The sequence below is a fragment of the Siphateles boraxobius genome, unplaced genomic scaffold (genome assembly GCF_051911475.1).
Source record: "Siphateles boraxobius isolate OS27281-9 unplaced genomic scaffold, OSU_SipBor_1 413, whole genome shotgun sequence".
NCBI lineage: Eukaryota > Metazoa > Chordata > Actinopteri > Cypriniformes > Leuciscidae > Siphateles > Siphateles boraxobius.
In genome coordinates, this window is record NW_027509046.1 from 19,169 (window position 1) to 34,265 (window position 15,097).

At 39.3% G+C, this 15,097-nt stretch overlaps 2 protein-coding genes across 4 annotated transcripts; one reads left to right on the forward strand and one right to left on the reverse strand.

The window, feature by feature from the left end:
• Positions 1–7,286: 7,286 nt before the first annotated feature.
• On the forward strand, positions 7,287–11,850 carry LOC143707647 (uncharacterized). Of its 3 annotated transcripts, XR_013193187.1 has the most exons (3): positions 7,287–7,424; positions 8,376–8,447; positions 10,215–11,850. XR_013193187.1 is itself a non-coding variant. In XM_077200030.1 (2 exons), exons 1-2 carry the CDS (start codon positions 8,311–8,313, stop codon positions 10,786–10,788), a joined length of 711 nt encoding a protein of 236 aa, XP_077056145.1. In that variant the 5' UTR covers positions 8,233–8,310; the 3' UTR covers positions 10,789–11,850. The 3 variants fall into 3 exon arrangements, 1 of the variants encoding a protein (XP_077056145.1); XR_013193188.1 differs by lacking the exon at positions 8,376–8,447; XM_077200030.1 differs by lacking the exon at positions 7,287–7,424 and having other exon boundaries at positions 8,233–8,447.
• A 1,013-nt stretch (positions 11,851–12,863) lies between these two features.
• Positions 12,864–14,983, reverse strand: LOC143707646 (protein NDRG2-like). Its single transcript, XM_077200029.1, has 3 exons — positions 14,840–14,983; positions 13,995–14,036; positions 12,864–13,007 (listed from the first exon to the last, which is right to left on the reverse strand). The coding sequence occupies exons 1-3, from the start codon at positions 14,912–14,914 to the stop codon at positions 12,864–12,866; spliced, it is 261 nt and encodes an 86-aa protein (XP_077056144.1). The 5' UTR covers positions 14,915–14,983.
• Between the last annotated feature and the right edge of the window lie 114 nt (positions 14,984–15,097).

Sequence of the window (15,097 nt, forward strand, 5' to 3'; positions counted from 1 at the left end):
TGCACGGGCGAGCCGTCTTTAAAAAGACGTGCCGCGTGCGAGCTCTTTTATGAGAGGAGAGAAAAAAAACTCCGCGATGTTGAAGCGCACAGGGAGACACACACACACTGGCAGATTACTGCACAGATCAGCAGGCACTGTGAGCTCGCTGCAGATCGCCGTCACACCAACACCGGAGAGAGAAGCTCGTCTCGTAGAGAGAAGTCAGAGATGACTGTGGAGTGAAGAAATACTCTTGGCTCCGAAGCGAAAACATATCTGCCTGTTGCCGGCGTCCTCCTTTTATACCCACGAGGTAAGGCGGAGATACGCTATGCAAATTCCGCAGACCCATGGCATTTCTTTGCCATTGGCTCGTTTTGTAATACTCGAAGTCGATAGGTGTTCTAAGCGAAACCCCATTCGTCGTCATCCGACGTAACTCGGAGTGACAACGAAAGGGAACCAGAATGCAATGAGCAAACAACCTACGTATGAGCCTGGGTTCTCCCAAGGTTTTTTTTTTCTCCATTGGGTCATTTGATGGGGTGTTAGGACACCATTAGGTCACTGGATGGAGTTTTTTCGGTTCCTTGCCACTGTTGCCTTTGGCTTGCTCAGTTGGGGATATTCAAATTAATTAACCAATCATACCATTGATCAGCTCTACCAAACTAGGATGTCTTTTTTTCCAGTAATAAACAAACATTGTTAAGTTTTTTTGATTGATACTGTGAAGCAGCTTTGATACAATCTGTATTGTGAAAAGCGCTATATAAATATATTTGACTTGACTTGACTTGACGTATGCATTTATTCCATTGAAGAAATAGTTGATTAGCTTGCATCATTATCTTTTTAACTACTGTGAATCTGTAAAGGTCTGTGTCTCTTCCAGGATGAGATCGGCGGTTCTTCTCGCGCTGTTTTTCACGCTCAGCGATGGATCGAATAACGTCAGTTTCAGCAACAATGAACCGGAGGTGTTTTCAGACCTTTTTTCTAACCGGGTACAACCCTGCGAGAGATCTCGAGATAACAACGGATATAACAGGTTTAAACACAGACACGTGCTCTCGAGAAGTTTCAACACCAGTCGGGCACAAGATTGGGAACGTTACTTAACAAGAGAGGGTCTTTGTGGCAGAGAACTTGTGCAATCCTTCCTCCGTAAAAGAGACGGCAATAGCGTTGTAAGAATCTGCAACGGACGAGGCAACGAAGACACAGGAAACCAGTGCATCAGTAAGAGAAGGTTCGAGGTGTACATTGTTCGAAGTACTCGCAGAAATGGACGGTGTGTAGTTCGGTCTCCCGTCGAGTCTAAGAGTCGTTATGTGACTGTGTCTTGTGAGGTCCTTCAAAACCGCTGTTTGCCTGTTCACTACGTGAGACAAACTAGATTTAGACCATCCCGACTCGGGCGGACCTGCAGACCTTAGCAGATGTGCACTTCAATGTATGCGGGATTTATTTAGTTATTTACTGTATTTTCACACTGCTAGTAAATGTCACAAATAATTACAAAGAAACGGCAAGTACTGTAGCACAATGAATTAGGCTAAATATGAAATTTGGAAGTTGAAAGAATTAAATCGTATTTTCATGTAAAATTTACTCTAATAATCTGTTTTATTTACAACTTTGAACAATAATACAGTTCAACTTCATCTCTAAATGCTGTTTGCCAAAAGCAATCTAATCTAAGTCGAATGCAAACATTTATAAGCTTCGCTTCTTCCATCTAACAGTATCAGCGAGACTCAGTGTACGACTGGAAATGTAGGAAGGGCAGATATTATGACAAAACAATCTAGAAGAACTCAATAAGGCTTGAAATGTTGCTTTGACATTGCTATGCTTAACAGATGTTTAAATGCTAAATGCATGTTTAGCATCTCAATAAGGCTTTCTTTTTACAGTTCCGTATTATAAAATGAACTTGTTAAATGTATAGCTTGAATGCAATGCGAGTCACTTTTTTGAATAAAATCATCTGATAATCCATTAATGTCTCATCTCACTTCTTTTGTCAAATTAGTTTGATAACCTTTAAAGTAGTATGATATACAATTATGCCAAAAGTATCTCTTTTAGACGTTTAAATCAATATCTTTTCAATCATGTGTTTCATTCTCATTTTTAATGAGGACAGAATCTCAAAAAAAACAAAAACTGCAACTAAATTGTGCTTGATGGCAAGAAACACATTTTCGGTTTATTTAAAATAAAAATAAAACTTATTTTCACACCTCCCTTTTTTCCACCCAATAAGTATCAGTCCCGAGACGCTTATAAACTTCAGCTCAGACTCAACGAGACTCTTTCGTTTACACGAGCTCAAGAAACACAAATGTTCGCAATAACGTTTTAATAGGCATTTTTAGAATTTATGCACATTTTGGCATTTTTTTTGCAATATCCTAGAATGTGTATAAAAATCGGTGGATGGAAAAAGCTTATGATTAAGACAAATCTCAGAGAAAAAAAGGCCAATAAAATGTGCTTAATGGCAAGAAATGTGCATTATCAAAAAAAGAAAAATGCAGGGTTTTCACATGCCCCTTTTTTCCACCCAAAAAATATCAGTCCAGAGACACTTTCTGAACTCCAGCTCAGACTCAACAAGACTCTTTCTCAAACTCAAGAATTACAAAAAAGGTAAATCAATGTTCAAATATGCTGCAAAATATAAATCCTACAGGTTAGACATTGAATGATCCGCTGTTGCCTCTGCTTTGATTAATAACCTCATGGAAATCTACTACACTTCAGGTCTTATCTTATGTAAAAGCTTTAGTTAAAGCTCCAGTAGGTCACTTTTGTAAACAAATATTTGTTAAAACTGTCATTATGTCCTGACAGTAGAATATGAGACAGATAATCTGTGAAAAAAATCAAGCTCCTCAGGACCACTGGGAGGAGCCAATAGCCATTTGCAGAAATACACCGCTCCCGGTCAGAAACAACCAATCAGAGCCAGGAGGAATGTCTTAGCAGTGTCAATCACGCTCGTGTACGCGCTGATCACCCCTCTCTTGCACAGCGCGAGCGTACCGTCGTTCGTGACTCTCCTGTTCAAACTCGTTCATCCAAATGAACAAATCTTTTTTCGAGTCATTTCGTTCATTCAACGAACGAAATGACTCGAAAAAAGATTTGTTCATTTTGAACGAGTCTTTTTCGGATTCATTTTGTTCATTCAACGAACGAAATGACTCGAAAAAAGCTTTGTTCATTTTGATGAACGAGTTCGAACAGGATTACGAACGTGCATCACAGGACAGAGCAAGGCGAGCATTTGTGCTTATAAAACTTAAAGTTTTGTATTTATTTTTGAAATGACCGATCGTTTCGCTAGATAAGACCCTTATTCATCGTCTGGTATCGTTTCAAGCCCTTTGAAGCTGCACTGAAACTGTCATTTGGTCCTTGAAACGTTTGTGTCCTATTGAAGTCCATTAAATGGAAAAAAAGCCTGGAATGTTTTCATCAAAAAACTTCATTTCTTTTCAACTGAAGAAAGAAAGACATGGACATCTTGGATGACATGGGGGTGAGTAAATTATCAGCAAAAGTTTTTTTAAAAGTGAACTAATCCTTTAACGTTATCTTACTAGCTATTTATAACTTATAGAAAGATTGCAACGTTATAAAGTTACATGTATTGCAAAATACATAATGATTTGAGGACCAAGTTTGTAGTCAAAGTATGGGCAGGCCATAGTCAATGTAAAGCATATTGTTGATGTTTCGTCCCTATTAGTGTATGTTCCATAACTGTTTATAATCCGAGCTGTGGGGGGAGGAGCTGTGGGGGAGGAGCTGTGGAGGGAGAAGCTGTGGAGGGAGGAGCTGTGGAGGGAGGAGCTGTGGGGGGAGGAGCTGTGGGGGAGGGGCTGTGGGGGGAGGAGCTGTGGAGGGAGGAGCTGTGGGGGAGCAGCTGTGGAGGTAGGAGCTGTGGGGGAGGAGCTGTGGAGGTAGGAGCTGTGGGGGAGGAGCTGTGGAGGGAGGAGCTGTGGAGGGAGGAGCTGTGGAGGGAGGAGCTGTGGGGGAGGAGCTGTGGAGGGAGGAGCTGTGGGGGAGGAGCTGTGGAGGGAGGAGCTGTGGGGGAGGAGCTGTGGAGGGAGGAGCTGTGGAGGGAGGAGCTGTGGGGGAGGAGCTGTGGAGGGAGGAGCTGTGGAGGGAGGAGCTGTGGGGGAGGAGCTGTGGAGGGAGGAGCTGTGGGGGAGGAGCTGTGGAGGGAGGAGCTGCGGAGGGAGGAGCTGTGGGGGAGGAGCTGTGGAGGGAGGAGCTGTGGGGGAGGAGCTGTGGAGGGAGGAGCTGTGGAGGGAGGAGCTGCGGAGGGAGGCGCTGTGGGGGAGGAGCTGTGGGGGAGGAGCTGTGGAGGGAGGAGCTGTGGGGGAGGAGCTGTGGAGGGAGGAGCTGTGGGGGAGGAGCTGTGGGGGAGGAGCTGTGGAGGGAGGAGCTGTGGGGGAGGAGCTGTGGAGGGAGGAGCTGTGGAGGGAGCTGTGGAGGGAGGAGCTGCGGAGGGAGGAGCTGTGGGGGAGGAGCTGTTGGGGAGGAGCTGTGGGGGAGGAGCTGTGGAGGGAGGAGCTGTGGGGGAGCAGCTGTGGAGGCTGTGGAGGGAGGAGCTGTGGGGGAGGAGCTGTGGAGGGAGGAGCTGTGGGGGAGGAGCTGTGGAGGGAGGAGCTGTGGGGGAGGAGCTGTGGAGGGAGGAGCTGTGGAGGGAGGAGCTTTAGAGGGAGGAGCTGTGGGGGAGGAGCTGTGGGGGAGGAGCTGTGGGAGAGGAGCTGTGGAGGGAGGAGCTGTGGAGGGAGGAGCTGTGGAGGGAGGAGCTGTGGAGGGAGGAGCTGTGGGGGAGGAGCTGTGGAGGGAGGAGCTGTGGAGGGAGGAGCTTTAGAGGGAGGAGCTGTGGGGGAGGAGCTGTGGGGGAGGAGCTGTGGGGGAGGAGCTGTGGGGGAGGAGCTGTGGGGGAGGAGCTGTGGAGGGAGGAGCTGTGGGGGAGGAGCTGTGGGGGAGGAGCTGTGGAGGGAGGAGCTGTGGGGGAGGAGCTGTGGGGGAGGAGCTGTGGAGGGAGGAGCTTTAGAGGGAGGAGCTGTGGGGGAGGAGCTGTGGGGGAGGAGCTGTGGGAGAGGAGCTGTGGAGGGAGGAGCTGTGGGGGAGGAGCTGTGGGGGAGGAGCTGTGGGGGAGGAGCTGTGGAGGGAGGAGCTGTGGGGGAGGAGCTGTGGGGGAGGAGCTGTGGGGGAGGAGCTGTGGAGGGAGGAGCTGTGGAGGGAGGAGCTGTGGGGGAGGAGCTGTGGGGGAGGAGCTGTGGAGGGAGGAGCTGTGGGGGAGGAGCTGTGGGGGAGGAGCTGTGGAGGGAGGAGCTGTGGGGGAGGAGCTGTGGTGGGAGGAGGTGTGGAGGGAGGAGCTGTGGAGGGAGGAGCTGTGGAGGGAGAAGCTATGGAGGGAGGAGCTGTGGAGGGAGGAGCTGTGGAGGGAGGAGCTGTGGGGGAGGAGCTGTGGAGGGAGGAGCTGTGGAGGGAGGGCTGTAGCGCAGCAGAGAGCAAGGGGGTTGGACCTGTAAGTTGTGCTTGTTCAAATTTTCAGGTCAACATTTTCTCAAAACTCCCTACTGCAGCTTTAAGCTAGTTTAGTAATAAAACATATTTGACTTAATTAAAATAGAGGTTTGAATAACATGCTTCTCTACTGTCCAAAATATTAGGGTCAGTATATTTTTTTTTAGATAAATGTATCATTTTATTCATCAAGGGTCAATTACATTGATCAAAATTGACGTCAAAGACATTTATAATGTAAAAAACAAGATTCTAATTTCTAATAAATGCTGTTCTTTTGAGCTTTATATTAATCAAAGAGTCCTGTAGAAATAACCACAAAATATTAAGCAGCTCAACTGTTCAACATTGATAATAATCATAAATGTATATTGAGCATCAAATCATCATATTATACTAATTTCTGGAGGATCATGTGATCCTTTACTGTATATTCACAGAAAACAGCAATTGTGTAAATAATGTTACTGTATTTTTGCATATCCACTACGGAAATACCCACACAGAGACACTATTCTGTGACTTTCTTGAATGTTATAATGAATTCAGAAAGTCTACAAAATCTGAACTATGACATATACAGTTAAATTCTATAGAAAATGTACTTTATAAAACTCGTCCTAAAGCTTGGATTTGGTTGTAACACAATTGCAAAAATTATTTAAAAAGTCGGTGTTCAATGTTTACTACGTGAACAGCAAAGAAACTTCACTAATGTCACTTTTCTTCATCATGTCTGAAGTGTGTTTGAATCCGCTGGTGTTTCGAGGATTTTTAGAGGATGTATGAAGTCAGTTCACACAACTGGCTGTTTATAGAGACGCGTCACTTTATTGTATTCTCATTTGTATTGGGGTACAGTGTGAATTTCACAGGCAGAATCTCCAAGATGCAAAAACGGCAAGTAAACTTTGCTTAATGGCAGAAATGCTTAAGGGGTCCTTCATTTCAGGGTCACACTCAGGGTCTTCGGGACCAAATGGTCCGGAAGGGTTTGATTCATATTTATTAAAAGAAAATCTTTTTTTTTTTTTTTTACTTGTTTTTTATAATATTTTTTCATTTCTTTTTTGGTGTTTTGAGATAATTTAAGATTTATAATTAATATTTATGCAATAAATATGACCCATTTTCCCCCCATTGAATATAATAGAAAATAAAAAAATAAAAAAATATATTTTTTTATTTTTTTTAAAGCTGTATTTCATTTTAGAGTCAACCCTAGACCTCATAAAAGCAATTTTTGAAATTAGATGGATGCCATCTGGTGGACAAACTAAGCATTTTAAAAATGCAAAACACATATGTAATCTGAATTTATTCGTTTGTTGATTTATAAAAGTGTGTTTGTGTGTGTGTGTGTGTGTGTGTGTGGATGTGTCTGTTTTGCACTCTTGATGTTTCATAGATTCACCCCTTCACTGTTGTGTGCTTTTTTTCTGGATCGTGGCTGATTTGTAGATTGTACGCACAAAAAAACTCTGTATTGTCACATTTTTGCCAATTTCCCATTCATTTCCTATGGCGGGACCATTTGGACCCGAAGGCCCTGATTGTGTGACCATTTTTTTTTACAACCACTTAGACTATTCAAATCCTGTCCCCAATTTTTTGGGGTGTTCATATACCAAGTACCAACAAAATCACCAAATGTCGGAACATTCCGATGAAGCTATGATTTTACACATTTTTTTATTTAAATTCTTCGGGACCATTTGGTCCGAAGAACCCCAGAGGGTTTCTGGTGCATTTCCCGAAAAACACTGGGTTATGTTCACACCACCTCTTTTTCACACAATATCAGACAGAGACGCTTTCTGAACTTCAGCTCACACTCATCGAGACGCTTTCACTTGCACAAGCTCAAGAACTGCACAAAGGTAAATCTGCATTATGTTTATTATATTAATATGCTGCAAAATATAAATCCTACAGTTTAGACACTGAATGATCCTCTATTGCCTCTGATTTGATTAATAATCTCATGTAAATCAACTTCTTCACATCAAGTTATTATCTTATGTAAAAGCTTTAGCTGTTTAGTAATAAAGCATTTATCTTTAGTTTGACTTAATCAGAATAGAGGTTTGTTGTTCCAAAATTTTGGGGTAAGAATTATTATTTTGATAAGAAATTATTTTGATTACTTTACTCAGCAAGGATGCCTTACATTTATAAAATGTGACAGTAAAGACATTTATAAAGGTTTATATTTCAAATAAATGCTGTTCTTTCTATTCATCACTACTCTTCAAAATGAGGGCCAGTATGCAATTTTTATTTAAAGAAATGAATTTTGTCCATTATGGTTGAATTTAACTGATCAAAAGTGACAGTAAAGACATTTATAATGTTACAACAGATGTATATGTCAAAATAAATGCTGTTCTTCTGAAAGAGTCCTAAAAAAAGATGTATTACAATTTCCACAAAAATAAGAAGCAGCAGCACAACTGATTTCAACATTGATAATAATCATAAATGTGTATTGAGCATCAAATCATCATATTATAGTGATTTCTGAAGGATCATGTGACACTGAAGACTGGAGTAATGATGCTGAAAATTCAGCTTTGATCACAGGAATAAATTACAGTTAAATATATATTCACATAGAAAACAGCTGTTTTAAATTCTAATAATATGTCACTGTTTTTACTGTATTTTTGATCATATAAATGCAGCCTTGGTGAGCAGAAGACACTTATTTTAAGAAACACTTTCTGACCCAAACGTTTGAACACTAGTGTGCGTACACCGCAGCAAATGCTGATGTCAGAAACAAGTGAAGCGAAACTGTTAAAACAGTTTGACACATTTTTCTCTGACAGCACAAAATATCCCTCCGTCACTGAAGAGGAGAGACACTCGTTCATCACTCGAGCGTTGCAGAAACTCAACAGGTAAACACACTCCTTTCAGGTGTTTTTGCATGTTATAATGAATTCAGAAAGTCTAATAAATCTGACCTATGAAAAAATCATACTGACCCTTACATTTTTTAAAAAAAGACAAGAAAAATATGTATATTAAAGAAGCAGCTAGAATTTTATTTTATAAATACAGGTGAAACTCGAAAAATGTGAATATCGTGCAAAAGTTATAATTTTGATGATTATGGCAGCTTATGAAAACCCCAAATTCAAAATCTCAGAAAATTTGAATATTACATGAAATCAATAAAAAAAAAGGATTATAAATACAGAAATGTCGGCCCTCTGAAAAGTATAATCATGCATATGTATATAGTTATACTAAATATATTCGTTTAACCTTTTAATTTAAATTACTGAAATGCATGAACTCTTGCACGATATTCAAATTTTTCAAGTTTCACCTGTAAATCTTCCTTTTCATTTAATGCAAGGAAGAATCTTGTGCCTGCGACTTTCTCGCCGATTCCTGACTGTGTGTGTGTGTGTATCAGCATCTTCTCTTCTTGCCTCTCTGGACGCTGTGTATCACGATGCCTTAAGATTTATTACGGATTGTAAATTCTCTAAGCATCATTGTGCATTATAGAGTCACTTGGTCTTCTCTTGCTGTTCGAAGGAAAATGCTTTGGCACTTATTGATATACAAAGCAATTTTTTCACCTCCTTATCTCTTATGCATGATTCAACAAAAATTCATTGCGTCTTATTACAATCTCCATGTACCTTCAGCTGGAACTAATCTAGGTAACACAGCTTTTAAATTCTCTCTTCAAATGAAATTGAGGCAAAATCATTTGGTGTATTTCAGCTTTTTTCAATTCCAAAACACTTACGCATGCACTAGAACAAGATTTGCAAATGCTTCTAAGTCTGTACTTTTAATGATATCTTATTGTGTGTCGTATTGTTGTTTGTTATATGCGTATTTCTATAATCTTGGCCAGGACACTCGTGTAAAAGAGATATTAATCTCAGTGAGGTTCTATCCTGGTTAAATAAAGGCTAAATAAAAATAAATATAAACTTAAATTCTATTGAAAGTGTACTTTTTAATACTCGTCCTGCAGTTTTAATCGGATATTTAACACATTTGGATCTGGTAAAAAAAATACTTTTAAAAAGTTATTTACTTAACGAAATGTATTCAAATCTTTTAATATTACTTCGTTTTTTTCAAGGTCAATCATAAACTTAATGCCATTTGAACTGATTCACACACTGTTATTTATAACAAAGTCTGTCCAATCTTCAACAATTTTTTTTTTTTCAAAAGTCATAAAGCTATAAATAATGTTGAATATCATTATAGTCTGTTAAGTAATCATTCCTAAATACACGATGCAAATGCGGTACTGAATCTGAACAATGACGATTCAATTGTATTAAAAACGTACTTTTTAAAACTCGCCCTACAGTTTTAATCTGATTTATATCATTTGAAAATGTTTTCAAAAGTTATTTACTTAACTAAATTCATTTAAATCTTTACATATTACTTTGAAACTTGAACAAAGTCTGTCCAATCTTCAACTAAACTGCCTCAGATTTGTTTTTCAAAAGTTATAAAGCTATAAATAATGTTGAATATCATTATAGACTGTGAAGTAATCATTCCTAAATACACAATGCAAATGCTGTTGATGTGTTTGGCCACATAATTGCTCCTTATAGTTGCATTATAATGTAGAAAAAGCCTGTGTTTGTTCTCTTATTAACATGTGTGTGTGTTTTCAGGATGAGATCTGTGTTTGTCCTGGTGTTCCTCGTGACGCTGGTGTTCAGTGAAGGCTTGGATAACGCCACATCCGTCGCCGATACACCCGAGATGTTCTCTCGCTGGCCTTTTCCCTGTCGGGGAACCTCACAACTAAACACTTATCGTGATTTTTTAAACCAACACATTCTCCGATATAATTTCGACACGTCGCAGAAGCACGCTTGGGTCGATTATCTGAAGAAAAAGCGTCTTTGTGGCGTAAATCCTCACCGGTCTTTTGTACATAAGAACGACACCAATGACATTGTGGGAGTCTGTAAGGGAAGAGGCGTCAGAGACTCACAGAACTTGTGTGTCAGCATGAAGAAGTTCAGGGTGTTCATCGTTCAGAGCGTTTGGAGAAACGGACAGTGTGAAGTTCAACTCCAAACTGAGAGCGCGCACGTGGTCATCGCGTGTAATTTTGCAGTGTTCGAGGTTAAACCTGTCCAAGTCGTCCACTGTGTTCCCGTTCACTTCGCAGGGATCGTTTACACGGCACCGTCACAACACCGCCAGCGGTGCACACGTTATCAAATCCTGAACAACTGAGTTACTTTTACTCCATATCTCTTCTGTCGTCACTCCGACACCTGCTTTAAAGTCTCTACTGCTCACCAAGGCTGCTTTTACTTGATCAGAAATACAGTAAAATACAGTAAAAATTGTGAAATATTATTACGATTTAAATTAACTGTTTTCTATGTGAATATATAGTAAAGTGTAATTTATTACTCTGTGATCAAAGCTGAAGTTTCAGCATCATTACTCCAGTCTTCAGTGTCACATGATCCTTCAGAAATCAGTAAAATAATAATTCTAATATAAAATAATTCTGATTCGTTGCACAATTATTGATGTTGAAACTCATTTTCGCTGCTTCATATTTTTAGGAAACCGTGATTCAAAAGTTTGGTGCAAGTAAGACTTTAAAAAAAGAAAACGAGATTATTACTTTTATTCAGCAAGGACAAATTAAATTGATCAAAATCGACATTTATAATGATAGAAAAGAGTTCTATTTCAGATAAAGGCTGTTCTTTATTTCACATCATTACTGTATTTTGATCAAATAAATACAGCCTTGATTAAGAAGAAAGTCTTAAAGATTTGAAAGAATCGCAAAGGGAACATCATATTTAGGGGTCAGTGGCGTCAAAAATTAAAAAATAATTTTGAAATGTCCATTGGGGAATCTGTTAGTATCAGTGAATGAGTTTTAAAAGTGATCAGTCATTTGTGTTTCCCATGATTTAATTAAATCTATATTTGCTTGTTTGAAGAAAGGATTGCTGTTTATAACTGGATGTATAAGGATGATGTGTAATTAAGCGAACAAAACTATTTTTAAGCTCTTTTGTATTCTTTAAAAGTACAACTGTGGAAATGGTGTGTTTTGCAAAACCAAAGTTGTGTTATTTCTTAAAAAAAAAAAAATGTCTTACTCTGTCAGCACTTTTGGGGAAAATTACTGTTAATTACTGTTACTCTAAAAAGTAACAAAGTGTGTTACTTTTATGGAAAGTGATGCATTATGATACTTTTGTGTTACTTTTTCTCCCCTGGCTGAGGCTTGATTGTTTGTTTTTAATAATAAAGGTCTATTCTTGGCAATTGTAAAGGCCCTTTATACTGAAAGTGAACTGAATAATCCTCAGGCTGAAGGAAATGCAAGTGCACTCCTGTACAGTAGAGGGCGCCACTCAAACAAACCATTCAGCTGTGCTGTTATTCCAGATCGCAGAAGAAGAGAGTTCAACACTCTAACGGTGCCTTTACACGACAATGATGTACTAAAAACATACACGTTTTTCCTTTGCCTTTTTTTTTTAGTACACACGCCACAACGTTATCAAAACAATCCACGAAAACGATTAAAAACGCTGTAAAAAGGCCAGTAGATGGTAAAGGATTATTAAACTGCCATCATTGAAGGTCAGCAGCAAAGACATTGGTTAATAAAGTGCAATTAAATGCATTAAGTATATTTGAGTTATTTAACATCATTAATTATTGCAGGTTTGCATAATATTCTTAGTTTGCATTTCATGTTATTTATTAATTTTGAGGAATACTCAATACATTTTTGTGCAGATGTGTGAGATGAGTAAATGCATGTTCACATTGAGGGGCTGTTTACGCGACACCGCGTTTTCAACTAAAAACGTAAAACTTTTTATGCGTTTTGTCCGTTCATTTACACGACAACGTCGCTTTGGGCGCCTGAAAACGCAAACTTTTGAAAACGTGTACGTTTTTTGAAAACGTCATGTAAACAACAAAAACATGAATCTATGAAGGCGTATTACGTGTTCAGTCTATAGTGTTTCATCGCCATCTACTGGCCTGGCAGCAGAATACAGCGTTTTTAATCCTTTTCGTGAATCCGTGTGAATGTTTTGACAATGGTCCCGTCTGTACACGGAAAACTTCTTCGTTTTTATCATATCGTTGTCGTGTAAACGTTCCCTAAGTCTAGAACTACAATAACCATCTTACAACTTACTCCAGATTTCTCTCAACATGAGGCCAGGAGCTGTCAGTCAATCATGAAAAAGCTTTAAAAAGTAAGTAAAATTTAAAGGTAATCCGTTCCTTTACTAGTTACTTTAAAAAGAGTAATCTGATTACATAACTCGCGTTACTTGTAATGTGAGACACTTACTGTCCATTCCCGCATCATGTATGGTCAGTATGGCGGGTCTGCGAGCGTTCCCGGCGCCGTGAACCGTCACATGAAGCACACCGTGAGGCGTCTCCACACTGTGCTCCTGCACACACACACACACACACACACACACACACACACGCTTGATAAAACAACGCTCATGCATTTATATTGAAAGATAATTAATAATGGGTAGCTGGCATGACATGTCAAGCAGTGTGACATGCTAAACTAGATATAAACCTCATTTTAACAGCATTGTGATCATTATTATGCAGGAAAATTCACACTAAAGAATTGTTAATGGTGTTGAAAAACATTAACTCTCATCCCTCCCTCGCAGGTCAAAATGACAAAATTATTATTTTTTTGTTTTTTTGGTCCAGAAAGATTGTTTTATTTTATTTTGATAATATTTTTTTCTATTTTAAAAGAACATTTTGGGGAGATTTTTTGTTATTTTTTTATTTTTTTTACCTTTAAATTACTAGATTTGATCAATAAATAATAAATAAATAAATAAATAAATAAATTGTAATTTAAGCACATTCCTCACATTCTTTCAACTTAAGTTCAAAATAACACACAATTTCAGACATAACCCTTATAATTCAGCTCAAAATATCTTACACTGGGTGTCTTTGCTGACCTCTTGTGGAAGAATAATAATATAACATGATATTTCATGACTCTTGATGGCCTTATACACATGTTAGGAATGTGTCTGTCATATATTAAAAAATATTTTGGTAAAGTTTTAGCATTTTTAGTTTGTATTCTGAGCATTTTTAGGTTTTTCTATGTGTACTGAAGCATTCCTCACATTCCATTCATTGCGAGGGAAGGATTTGTTACTTTTTTAAATTTCAAAACTCCTCAAATCAATTAATTTTTGTTTTTTTGTTTTTTGTGTGTGTGTATTCGTGGTTTAAGTGCGACAGAAGTCCTGGGGTCTTGGACCCCCCTGATGAACACTCAATTTTTCAAAATGACCCGAGAGAAGGATGAGGGTTTTAATACACCAGTGATCAGCCAACTACACAAACACACACTGAGTGTGTCACGAATGCCCGGCACACTTTTAACACACCTGGCCTTGATCCAGCAGCATTCGGGCCGCGATCTCCACGTCCTGCACAGAAATAATCACAGTCATCTCTAAACACACACTCTGGACATGCACTACACACCTCACGTCTCAGCTCAAACACTGTACAACTGCTACACACTGTTTATAACTACATATAACTGTTTAGTGCATTACTGATGAACTCGAGAGATGCTGCGTTTAACTCATCCAGTTATCCATTAAACAAATCATTATCCATTAACCTATTGGATCTACAGGCATTTAGCTGACAAAACCAACAACAATATATAAAAAGATAAACACTTTTTAGTCATATTTAACATATTTATCAATTATATTGCACACTTTGTGTAGAGAATGGCATTTAAAAGAAAAAGATTGCTTTAAATCAATATGTTTATAAAACTGTAATTATAAAAAATAAATAAAAGTAGGATAAAAACGTATTTAAAATGTATTAAAACAATTAAATTAACGTTAACGTTAACATTAACGTTATTTTACCACAGTTTTGGAGATGATATTAAGCGCAGCTATGGTAAAATCACAGTATCACACTGTTATTAATGTAATTGCCAGGTGATGTCTCAGTTTAACTGGAGAAGTGTTGAGTTTAACAGACTCTCATCAGTTATTCATTACACAGATCATTATCCACTGCAGAAACAACAGCTCTGATGCTGCAGTTCTTCACTTGTGCAGCAGGTGGCAGAAGAGTGTGTGTGTGTGTGTGTGTGTGTGTGTGTGTGTGTGTGTGTGTGTGTGTGTGTGTGTGTGTGTGTGTGTGTGTGTGTGTGTGTGTGTGTGTGTGTGTGTGAGTGTGTGTGTGTGTGTGTGTGTGTGACCTTCACAGCGTCTGATTGACCCGGCAGTAAAGGCTTCTCCTCTGTGATGGCGATCTCCTGCATTTCAGTCGTCATGGTGATCGGATACTCCGGATACGCTGTCCTGAAACACAAAACAGAGGGAAATCATAATCACTGCGGCAAAAACAGCCATATAACAATACAGAGAACACACACACACACACATGTGCGTCTGTATTCCAGCGGGACAATCACGACTCTGCTGGGTTTTACTCATCTTAATTAAAAAATTACTGC

Bases quoted from the DNA above. Each gene is read 5' to 3' on its own strand.
- LOC143707647 (XM_077200030.1), top strand. From the start codon at position 8,311: ATGCTGATGTCAGAAACAAGTGAAGCGAAACTGTTAAAACAGTTTGAC. The intron at 8,448-10,214 runs GTAAACACACTC...GTGTGTTTTCAG, and splicing joins GCGTTGCAGAAACTCAACAG to GATGAGATCTGTGTTTGTCC.
- LOC143707646 (XM_077200029.1), bottom strand. From the start codon at position 14,914: ATGACGACTGAAATGCAGGAGATCGCCATCACAGAGGAGAAGCCTTTA. The intron at 14,037-14,839 runs GTCACACACACA...ATTTCTGTGCAG, and splicing joins GTCAATCAGACGCTGTGAAG to GACGTGGAGATCGCGGCCCG. The intron at 13,008-13,994 runs GTGTGTTAAAAG...GTGTGTGTGCAG, and splicing joins TGCTGCTGGATCAAGGCCAG to GAGCACAGTGTGGAGACGCC.